General features: G+C 39.9%; 1 protein-coding gene across 5 annotated transcripts in view; it reads right to left on the minus strand.

Annotated features, from left to right (window-relative positions):
* The window catches only part of ANKRD44 (ankyrin repeat domain 44), a 130,349-nt gene that overhangs the window by 10,105 nt on the left and 107,948 nt on the right, over window positions 1-12,296 (minus strand). For all 5 annotated transcript variants that reach the window (XM_066322570.1, XM_066322567.1, XM_066322566.1 and 2 more), the window contains 8 exons: window positions 10,578-10,649; window positions 8,937-9,138; window positions 5,121-5,199; window positions 3,945-4,062; window positions 3,061-3,277; window positions 2,321-2,408; window positions 1,386-1,469; window positions 32-177 (listed from right to left, as the gene is read on the minus strand). In XM_066322570.1, the coding sequence (XP_066178667.1) occupies window positions 32-177; window positions 1,386-1,469; window positions 2,321-2,408; window positions 3,061-3,277; window positions 3,945-4,062; window positions 5,121-5,199; window positions 8,937-9,138; window positions 10,578-10,649 (1,006 nt within the window). The remainder of the gene's footprint in view (window positions 1-31; window positions 178-1,385; window positions 1,470-2,320; window positions 2,409-3,060; window positions 3,278-3,944; window positions 4,063-5,120; window positions 5,200-8,936; window positions 9,139-10,577; window positions 10,650-12,296) is intronic.

Here is a 12,296-nt window from a genome sequence, read left to right on the forward strand (position 1 = left end):
GGGGGCAGCAGGCAGGCAGGGCTGCACTCACCCACGGCGCCCACGTGCCCGCCGTGCGCTGCCATCATGAGCGGCGTCCTGCCGGCGCGGTCGGCGGCGTTCACCTGCGCGCTGTGGCTCAGCAGCAGCTGCAGGCACTCCACGTGGTCGGCGAAGGCTGCGGCGTGCAGGGGCGTCCTGGGGGACCAACACACACAGCTTGTGCTGAGGGCACTATCCCCATCTCCCCTAAAACCTCTGAGTGCAAGACATTTTTTTTCCCCTATCAAATTCGAGTTATTTCCATAAGAAGGTTGTGGTAGCAGCAGCTGAAGTAAGTTAAATAATATTTCCAGTCTCCAAAGGTGGATATGATAGCATGGAGATAGGATACTATGAAGAATCTTGTATTAGCAGTCTATTTATTTTAACAGAGCATATTGTGTAAAATGAAAAGCCTCGTCCTTATTCTACCTTTTTTTAAGCAAGCCTTTGTTGGGAAAGACTATCAGAAAAGAACAGATCCGTTATTTTAAAAAATTTAAATATTTTGAATTGTAGTCAAAGATACTGCAGCAACAAGCCACAGGTAACTGCAGTACTATAACAGGCAGAAGGAATTCAATCCACTTTGACCGTTATCAGTTTCTACAAGACACAGACACTGGAATTCATTCGCTGTGGCTCTTTGGCATTTTGGGTCTGAAGGGTGACTACTAGAGATGAAAGATAGTTGGTACACAGCCCGGCTCAGTGCTGCTCCTGTTTTGCTCATCAGCAAAGGTGAGGTGCTCTTACCCTCACAGAATTAAGTAATCACTGTAACTGAGGGTATTAAATTTGTTTTAATCAAAGAAAACAATGAGCATTCATTTTTTAGAATTTTGGCAATTTAAATTAAATTTATTCATATATGGTGAAGAGATTCTCAGTGTAACAAATGAAGGATTGGGCTGAATGTCCATCTCTTGCTGTAATAGTTTTATTTTGCTGGATAGATATTCTCAGTTGTGTGCCCTGAGAATGCCAACATAACATGAAAACTATTAATGAAATACTTTCCTGTGTGTACATAGTATCACACCATTTAGCAAAGATAAATACGTTTAAACATTTAACAAAGAAAACAGGTCCCGGGAAAACAGCTTATAGCCATAGCTGTTCTAAATAAACAAAATACTATTTCTTTTTATATTTTTTTTCATATGTACTCTGACATTGAATACTTCATATTCTTGCTTCAAGTGAGATGCCATTTAGCTGTGCTGTAAACTGCTGTCTGAAAGAATCAGCATGACAAGTCTTAGCTCAACCATACAGATACGGATTAATGCCAGAGGTTCAGAAAGAACTATGAAAAATACTAAATGGAGTCATGAAACACAATTTGTTCAAGGAACAATTACCTTCCTTTGTCATCTTCACAATTGACAATGCTGGTGTCGATGGCTCCGATGAGAAGTGATGCACAGTTTTCATGATCATTGATTCTGCCAAAGAAAATGCATTTTTCACGAGGTCATGTCTACGTATTTTTCCACTTTCCAATATTGGTTTATTTTGCTTCCCATTAATATTTCTCAGTGGTTATTTCTGAGTTACCCTAATATGCCTTTGTCTTAATGCTTTTAGTCACACTTCTGCATATTCATCATCTCTCCATTTAACCAAACTGCACCTGCTACGATGGATTTCCACCTCTAAAGCAAAGCTGATCCTTAATTCACTATGCACAAAGGTAATTTCAAAGTCCAAAACAAAGCTAGGATTAAAATCTTAAAATCCTTAGTCTGTATGTTAAACACACCTGGGCCTGGAAAGCACTCAGTCATAGACACTTAAATGAAGAGAGATTTATTCTAAGGCTTAATGTACTGAACCAACACCTGTTCCAGCTCACACATTTAGTACTCTGATTCAATGGACGTGTTCAATTAATACTTTTTCTGGGTTTTGATGATTTGTCTAATTTCTTTATGAAAATGAACAGTATTTACTAATAGTAATGGACACACAGTACAGCTAACACACTTCCACACTGGATTAAAAGCTATTTTCATTTTAAATTTGCACACATTTAAATTGCACACATTTTAATAGGCTGGAGAATTGCATACTCATTTAAAATAATACAAACTGCTGACTTTTTTTTCCAAGCTATTACTAGAAATTCTGATTTTAAATGTTTCAGCCACAAAGAATTTTATTTCAAGTGATCAGCTTTAAAATCATTTGCTCATGCAAATAATTTCCAAAAAAAGCTTGGTTTATTCTCATGCTGCTACTTTCTGCAGACATATCCTAAAGCAACATGCAGTTGTTACTGGAGATTTCTACTTACACGGCACAGTGCAATGGAGAGAAGCTATTCCCATAGAACTTGTGGAAAAGTTTTTGTTCCAATAGTACCTCTATGCAGTTTTCATGACCTGTGAGAGAGCAGATTATTTCAGTGTTGCACAAAGCAGGTAGTTCACTTAATTCATATTACAGACATTGGAATTCAACGCTTTTAAGTTCAAAGTTGAACACAATGTGCATATAAGCTCTTATCTGATAAATCAGGATTTTTTAATTTCAGGGCAGCAGCACGAGAGATCTGGGCTAATATTAGCAGTTATGGAGAAAAAGGGGAAGGAAAACAGCTCTTTTTAATGTGATGGTGTGTATGCTGCATTACATCCAAAGCTTAAATGTCAATACTGAGCAGCTTTATCCTTATATTAAGCAATGAGTTCAGGTTATCCAGTTTAGAATAATCAGTTCAGTTCAGAATATCCATCTATTTACATGGTCTCTCACACCAAGAGCTCAAAGGAGCATTCCTGGTCGCACAGAAATCAATTCCAGCACGGACATGAACAAAACCAGAATTTTATCTTGGCTTCTTGTGACCTGGAGCAAACAAGCTGCAAAGTCCATGGGAGGTATTGCTGGAGTTTCGGTGGCCTCTGAAGTGAAGGGTGCACAAAGCCAATGCTAACTACAGACGGCACACAGGGAGAATTTGCCTCTTCATTTCAAGCTCCTCCACCGTGTTTCCTCACAGCTGAGGCCACCCTTGCCCCGGGAGAGCCTTACCATTGTAAGAAGCCCAGTGCAGGGGTGTGTAGCCCTGGTTGTCCTTCAGGCTGCAGTCCTCCTCGGCAAGTGCCACCTGCAGGAGCTCACTCAGCCACGTGGCGTGACCCCGAGCTGCTGCAAAGTGCAGAGGTGTCCTGCCTCTGGCATCTTTACACAAAATGGAGACTTCTTTCTCTAACAGCATCTGAACACATTCTTCATGCCCAGTCATGATCTGGTAACAAAGACATGAGTAAAGAGGTTGACATAACACAGATTCTGGCCCCGGAAACATGGGATGTGATTGATGCCTGTGAATGTGAAATGGTGTGGATGGGATTCAGCAGGCAGAGATGAGAGCCCCTTTGCTCACCTGCTGAATTGCTCACTGCAGTTATCATAAAGTTCTGTGTAAGTATCATCCCTTGCATCAGCTCCACGTTGGGTAAGAAGTTAGACTTAGCTAGGGAAGTCTAGCTTAGTCAAGCTGGACTAAAAGAGATGAGATCTGCCTCAAGTCTCACCGCTTCTAGAAAAAACTTACAGGACTTGCACCATTCCAAGAAAAATGAAACTAAGTACTGGCCAGTTCTTTCAAAAAAATTATTTTCAGAATTCTAAAGCTGCTCAGTTACAAGAATAATGATTGCTATTAAAAAGTGTCTAGAGATTAAAAAAAAAAAAAAGTGGTCTAGTCATTATTTTGGCTAATTTATTAATGCAAATGTGAAATAAACAGAGCATCACTAAGAGCAGATCTGTCTTGCTTTGCATCTCTCAGATTATGCTTGGTCATGTTTCCAATAATTTACTGTGTTCTCTAGATTTAAATATCCCTGTACTTGTGAGTGAGTTGTGGTCACAGCAAAACAATTAGTAAAGGATTATAAAAATTAAGTCACCCCTCGATGTAAAGCTGTGCATCCCAGGTGATCAGCTGCATCTACGGATGCTTCTTTTTCAAGTAATAAAGAAACAGCATCAATGTGCCCATATGCCACTGCAAGCATTAGTGGAGTTCTAGGAAAGAAAAGAAAACCAGAGCAGTCATAGCTATAAAATGGCATACTATTTGTCCCTGCTAACACACAGAGAAATCAAGAAGCCCTGGGTTTCTTGCCACTCCTACCCATGAACCTGGTTCTTTTCCCCATACTCATATAACACCCGAGGAAAGACCTTTTGTATGAAATTATTAAGATGTTTAACAACCAACTGCCATGACTGAAATAGTAACAAACCCACTTGTAAGCAGTTTACAGAGCAACACCATTCAAGACAATCTGTTCTCTTAATAACCTACAATTACTGTCACCCCAGTGACACATGAGTTTTACAATACTAAGTCTTCAGCATGCTTGTCCCTACCAAGATGACAATGACCCAAAGTATTTATTTTACAGATGCTGCACAGTGGCTTAAAGGGGATGAAGGGACTTAAGGAAAATATTCAAGCTAAAGTTTGGACTAACATACCTTTCATTTGTTTCTGAAAGATCTATTTTCCATCTATTTTTAGGCAGACTAATACCATTTAAAATTAAATGTGCAAACATTATATGTACAACATTGTAGCTTCCAGACATCCCAAGTGAGTTTCATAAACCATTCACATTTTCACTTTAAAAATATATCTTATTCTCCCTCTATAACTGTCATTTAACAAGCAGTAAAGTTTTCGTAGGAACATCTCAGATGCATGTGTCACCTCAAATAAACGCTGTGTCCCACTGCACCAGTCTAATGTACCAAATAAACCCTAGAATAGCAATGTTTTAGAAAGCAAAAGACTCTAGAAACATCTCAGGAACTTGTTCATTTTTTATTGAATCTAGCCCTGAACATCTATAAAAGATTGTTTAAAGTATGAAGCAGAGGCTAGGATTAATGATTAGTCCTTTCTGAACTGATTAGTCCTTTCCTTACTGAATATGTATGTTGTAATCTCTGCCAAATTCTGTGAGGAGAAAGGCAGGAAAGACAGTATTTCAAATATGTAGCTTTTTGTGAGAAATACGAGATGCTATTTGAATTACAGAGCTGGGGGGAAAAAAAAAAAGCCCACAAAGAAAACTTACTGTCCTTTGGCGTCTGTCACATCAGGGTTGTCTGCAACTTCCAGCAACAAGCGTAAACAAGGTGTATGGCCATTAATGACTATAAAGGAAAAAAAAACTTATGTTTGATTTCAGGTACTTTTCCACTGGCATGCTTAGGGATAAGAAATGTCCTCATAAACACGGAAAATGCTGCACCATATAAGAGATCAATATTCCCCCAATTTTCACTTGACCTGTGCCAGTGAAATGGTGAGCTGTTTTCTCCTTGACCTCACAAAGATGAGGATTACTTCTCTTAGGTACAAAAACTCCAAATGAATAGAACAGAAATGGTGATATTCACTGCTGAGAAGATTTTACTTAAGCAGACAGCATTTCAAAATCTCCCAGACTGAGCAGGCAGGCAAGGCTTTCTGAGCTCAGGACTGGAACACAGTAGGAAGTACATTGTCAAGACTCCTTAATTTTATGTGCACTGTACAAGTGAGTACTTCAGTGCTGCTATGAAGAAAAAATCTGCAAAGAATGACCCATGATACAAATGTCATATTCATAAAAGCACATAACACCAGAGACTAAAATTTCCTTTGAGTTTATCCATTTTACCAAAAATAAGACTTACCAAGACATTTGGGTTTGGTGGTGTTTGGGGTTTTGGTTTGGTTTTTGCTGGGGGGTGGGGCATATTTTGGAGATTTTTTGGGTTTTGTTGTTTTGGGGTTTTTTACGTAACCCATTGCTGCTAGGAAACAGCCCTGAGTTACTACATTTTCTAAGGCCTGACACTGAACCTCATCTGTGTGTCAGCTGGCTTTAAGGCTTCAGACTTTCATGGGATGAAGAGACAGATATTTTCTTCTTTGAAAAACAATTCCTGTGCTCGGTAGATATACGTTGTGTTCTTATTACAGCAAGTCATGCATTCACACTGCCTACACCCTGTGGGCTGAGGCAAAACCCTTGGACACCACCTATGTCACAGCATGCTGGCAGAGAAATCGGTGCACATCATCACATTTAAATTACTCATCCAAAAATAATCTTAGTTGACTTACCCAAAAAAATAAAAGGCATTTTTAGTTATTTACCACTAAGTAATGACATATACATAATATGTAAACAGTTCTGCAGGGCTGATGATTCACTTGGAGAGCAGGAGGTGGGAAATAAAGGTCTGTTCTTTCTGCCAGCAGGATGAAGAGAAATCATGCCTTGTTCACAAAGATGTGTGAAAATGATTTTGGTAAACGAGTTTTAGAACAGATACCCCCCAGAAACTCCTAGGAGCTGACCCAGTGATTGCTAAGCATTACAAACCCTGCAGAGAATGTTAGTTTTGCCAACAGACCCACAACCCTAACACTAAGGGAACATATGCAAAGGATTCCCCAGGCTAGCCAGAGGAGAGGCTGCTGGTAATAAAATTACACAGGGAACAGATCATTTAGGCAAAGGAAATTCCCTGTGTTATGAGGTCAGACGAAGTCTATTCCTTCATAGGGACAGACAGAAAAAAGAAACACTTGATTAGGTGAGTTCTATACTCCACTCACAAATCCCTTTACTGACACAAGTGTGCAGAATCCTGTCATCCAATCCATCACATGAGCTCTGTGTTCAGCAATTGTGCCGGTGTAATTAGAATGAGGGCAAACAAGTTTAAAGGCAGGGGCACACATTGCCTTCTTGTTTCTTCCCAGAGCACAGTGCTGCATGGGCAAGTGCCCACTTCTGTGTGTGCAAACGCACGCTGCCACTCAAGGGAGTAATTCAGCAGGAATCCTGTCGGGTTTCTCAAAAGACACCCCCTGACCTCCCACATTGCAGCACAGACAGCGAAAGTGCAGCAGCCGCAGGCCTTGCTAAAACACTCCTTATGGAAAGGCAGCAAGGCAACTGGCACATTGCAAGGGGCTGCCTAGGGTAGGTGGTGGGAGAAGCTTTACTCCAGAGGTAATTGCCACAGAACTCCACAGAGCTCTGGAGTGGAAGGTTCTAAACCTTGTCTTAATGGATATTTAACCGAAGTGCACTTAACTCACATTTGAAAGCTCTCAAATTCATGACAGTGGTGAATTTCCTTTACTAAAGAGTTCAAAGACTCAGCCCATCTGTGCACTACTTCTTCCCCTTCTGCTCAAGGTTCCCTTTTGTGTGTCATTCCGGGTGTAGGATTTTTTTGCCTATTTTCTTGATTGGGCTTTTTGTATATGTGGTTCTTGGTTTTTAACACATACCCGACTTATTTTGTTTCACTGCAAATTTAAAGAACAATTTATTTGGATGCCTGGGAATGGTTTTTAGGCAGAGAAGCAAAAAGTATCATGGACCAGAAAAGTCTGCAACAAATCTTCCTACTGGTTTCACTCAATGTTCCACACTGATGGAGGTGATTAAAAAACAAATTACAAGGGGGTGGGGGGAACACAGTCTCGATTTATATGAAGGTAAGAAAGATGTGTATTAAAATAACATCTTCTATTCAACAAATTTACTCAATTTACTCAACAGATTCATTCAACAGATTCTTATTTTAATGCAGAGCTGCTAACAAAGATAAGGCTTTGTTACCATTCACTTTTCTCAGTCGTGAAGAACCTTTACAGTTCAGTTGTGACAACTAGAAACTTATATCACTATGACCACATTTTTAAATAAATGCAAATCTTTGCAATAGTGATGACGTACCAGACAAAGTCACACCTTGTTTACCTCAGATCCCAAGATATGTTTGAAGTAACTACAGGGAAAGCTCTGACCAACACAGTTCTAGTTTTGTGGTAGCAATATATTGATTTCAATTAATCAAACCATCAGTATTTATCATGGAGAGAAGTGTGCTGAGTTCTGATGCAAAGTTTAAGCAGACAGGAAGCATTTTTAGTATGCACTGTGGATCTATCATGAGCATTTCCTTCAGTACTGCAGACAAAATTGGTAAGTCTATTTGACCTCATGTTTCTGGGTTGCACTTACATGATCACACGCAGAGAATAAACTGATATTACAGAACAGATATGCATTTCAGCAAGATTAAAAGATAAGCAGAAAGACAATTAAGTCTGGTCCTGAATTAATTATCCACGTGGTATTAATTTTCCTTCCCACTAGAGGCCACTGCTTCCCTGTACCCTGTTCTGGAACAGCAGAGCAGACACATTCCCTTTGGCACCTCTGCATATTTACCTGACAGGTACATGTCAAATAATAACCTTCCCATAAATGACAAAGTCTACATTTCCCAGCTAATTTTGCCTGTTACATAATTAACACCCCACACATGAGGAAAGGAGCAGGCTGCCAGCAAGTGCAAGTTCACAGGCTGGCTCAGGAGGAGGAGGAGGAGGCCTGAAAGAGGAGGGGGATGAATTTCTGTGGTGTTGCCACTGCAAATGGTCGCAAGTTTTGAACACCAGGATAATTTCATTGCCAATCAGAGCCCATATCTATTTTTTAACCTTTCTTCTAAAGGAGAAGCAGTGAGGCAAGTGATTATTTGGCTGAAGAAGCAGCAAGAGAAGGGGTCATGAGAGAAACGTCACACCTCCTGAAGAGTAGGTGGTAACAGAGAGACAGGCAGGTAAGGGCAGAGCAGTAGTGGTGTGTACAAATATGGGATTCTGTATGCAGGACTGAACCACAAGGATAGAGGAAAAAAGATGAATGAAATGGAAGAAAAAGGGTTTAAATGTACAACATCAGCAAACAAGCATCACTGCTCAGGACACGTGAGAATGTTCTTTAGAAGAAAAGTGCAGAGGAACAGCAGGTAAGTAAAGATAGCTGCTATATACCAGGTTTATACCAGGGTGTAAAAGGTAGCATGACACTCACCTGAGGCATGGAGGGGGGTCCTTTTGGTGACATTGTCCTTTACAGTGACAGAAGCACCCTGGCTGATGAGAGCTTCCACACACTCTGCGTGTCCTCTAAACGCAGCCAAGTCCAGAGCAGTGCGTCCCTTCTCGTCCTTAATATCCAGATCTACCAGAGACTGCAGAAGGACCTCCAGAGCTTGATGGTGACCATTATAGGCCTAGAATGATGAAATGTGTCATATAAAGAACACAACTCCTGTCTTTTAAAGACATTTCCCATAAATTGTGAATAAAATCCATCCCTTTCAGTGTCTCCTAACCACATCAGAAATCACAGTTTTCTTGATTCCTTATGACTCTCTCTTCACCCTGAAAAGATTTTTCCAAATTACATAGTACCCGAGAAATTAAAAAATTCCTAGTGTTTAGTAAAATAAATTACAATTCTTGATTTACTCTAACCTTCTAGTACAACCCAAAGTAAGGAAATTTCAGGCAATAATTTGCCAAGTCAGCACAGGTCAATCAGCAATTCATTTTTCACATGCTACAGTACCTGACAGGGAAATGTTTGCTTCAAGAACTAGACTCACTAGAGAGATCCATGTATTACCACGTAACTGTTGCTGAATTCAACACATGTGCTGGTCTCCAACTAAAGAAAAGTGATTCTCAAACCAGATTTTTGTGCAAACATAAATACAAACTTGACTTGCTGTTTACAGCTGATGCTTCATGGAGAATTCCTGCCAGCATCATTTGGTAGAACAGCTACAGTGGACAAGCAGACGCCCTTCCAGACCTACAGCCACACAGGGGCCAACAGTACAAACACAGGTGGTATTGCAAAATCCCAGTGGACAGTGCCAGAAATTGGAAACGTTCTGTTCAGCTTTGTAGGACCCGCCCTCCTCTCCTCCATACTCAGAGCATCCTTTTTATTTACACACAGCTGTACAGTTAGTAGTATCAGAGCTGAAGCAGTGAACTCTCCATGCCTGAAGACATTCAAAACGTAATGGGGCACAACCCTGAAAAAATCTGCTCTAGCTGATCCTGCTTTTACCAGAGAGGTGAGACTCAGTCCCAAGAGGTCCATGTCATCCTCAGCTATTCTGTGATTCTGCACAAGAAAACTGGGAATAGGAATCATAAATCTTCATCTCTTGGGACAGGGGAGAAGCTGTTCTCTCTGATATCTGCTGGATGCTGTTATGATATTCCAGTCTCCATAGCATTCTCACAGGGCACTGCTGGGCTTTAAACACTTTCTCATATCCTGTTGTGTACCAAACAGGTTTTCTGCACTGCATCTCTCCACCAGAACATCAGAGAATCTCATTCCATGATTAAAGCCTAGGCTCAAGCTTTGGCCCCACATTTATAAACCAGTTGTAAATACAAGTGTGAATTTCCATTTAATTTCACTCCAGTGTCTGTGTCACCTTCTTACCCAAGTGTTACAGACAGGAAGAGCCAAGATCTTCAACTGCCTAAAACTTAATTAAAAATTCCAACCCAGAACCTGGCTTTGTTAAATCTAGACCTACATCCCACTTTTTCAAACCAAGCCTACAGTTAGACTTGCTTCAAAGACAGAGATTAGGGAACTATTCTAGGAGATACTGATCAAACACTTTACACATCTCATACTTACAGCTAAATGTAAAGGACTTTTTGTAGCTGCAGAATCAGATTCCTCAAACATATTGTTCGTTTTTTCCAGAAGCTGGGAAGAGAAAAATAAAGTCTTAAAACATTTAAACATTTTTACATAAGACAGGATAAGTTTTCATGGACTATAAATCTACAAATCAGCAAAGATGTATTTTGGCCACAGTAATTATTGAAGGATTGCGAGGCATTTTCAAGCTTTTCTGCACAGGATAAATCTATAAAACCAGTTTAAAAGCTTGTCATAAACATCCTTGCCCTGATTAATCAGTTATCATGAAAATCCTGATGAAATCCTGGCGCCTGCTTGGGTGAGAAAGGAGCCCTTAAAACAACAAATTTGTGGAATAGAGCCCTCAGTAAATTTACATTGGGGAAAGCTCCGTTTCCTGATTACTCAGCATATACAAGCCATGTCTGATACGGTGTTTTGGGTAATTCTGACACATAATTAGCACTGGGAATAATTATAACTGAGCTGTGAATCATTGATAAATTATAAAATGACTGAAAGAACAATCTGCTCCTACAATGACAGTCTTCCAAAAATGCAACATGTCCCTGAACTCTTACAAGCATCCAGTAATTTCTAGAAACAAATTTATATAATCCTCTTCATTTTACAGCTTAAAACCAAGGCCATTTCCATCCATGTAGAAGGAGGAGCTATGGAAAAGCACCACTGCACAACAGGACGTGAACCCTGACAACTCATCCAGCTGAGGCTGCAAAGAAAATCGTACACAGTGTCAACTACGCTACTGACAATTCAACATTTGCTGAGTGGCACTGCTCTTGTGAATGGCCTTTTGCTTCATAATTACTCAGAGTTAGTCTCCAAAAGCCTTTGGGACTGGAAATTAACATTTTACAGAAAATCAGCAATGGGAGACTGTATAAAAGAAAGAAAAGCTTGACAGTCAACTAAAACTGACTTGTAATGTTTCTAAGGCTACAAGAAAAATTTTCAGTCTTTTTCAAGGTTTTTCATTTGGTTGGCTGGCTGTTGAGTTTGGTTTGGTTTTTTTTTTTTTTTTCCCAGACAGTAAAGAATTAATTAAAAGACTGAAAAAGAAGAAAGGAAGTAAGTTTTTGGGACAATCTGGACAATTTCAGGCTATGACAACAGGGAAAATTCTCCAAAGAGACCATGAAAGGCTACAGGGGACTTGCCTGTGCTGCAAGATGATGGCACATTCCTAAACACTGATGTTGGCCTGAACTTCTGGTAACAATTTAGTCTGCAACAGACCTGTATCAATGATAAACTTATCCAAAAATCAAACTGGAATACAAACTGGCCTTAATAATGCATAAAGTGTTACAAATGTCTTATTCAACAAGGACAGTGATCTGAATCCTACGAAAAAGCTGGAAAATTAAGCAGTAATTTAATATATTTGTGTATTTTGTGCCTAGCAGTATGTCAAGACTATGTGTTGACAAAAATACCAGTCATAAGCAATGTGTATTAACAGGTAATGCAAATTTTAACACTTCCCTACAGATAAGGGGAAGGGAAAAAAAAATCAAGCCTCCCACCAGCTTCTGGGTAGGTTTGGGGCAGAGTTAAGAAACGCATTTGGTGTTGCCATGTGGAACCACCTCCAGTTAAAACACTGTTCTTCTCTTATATAAGAGAGCTGTGAACAGGGTGAAGCAGTAGCCAGCTCTGAATACACAAATGCATCTGATTTTCTCT

The sequence above is a fragment of the Sylvia atricapilla genome, chromosome 7 (assembly GCF_009819655.1).
Source record: "Sylvia atricapilla isolate bSylAtr1 chromosome 7, bSylAtr1.pri, whole genome shotgun sequence".
Classification (NCBI taxonomy): Eukaryota; Metazoa; Chordata; class Aves; order Passeriformes; family Sylviidae; genus Sylvia; species Sylvia atricapilla.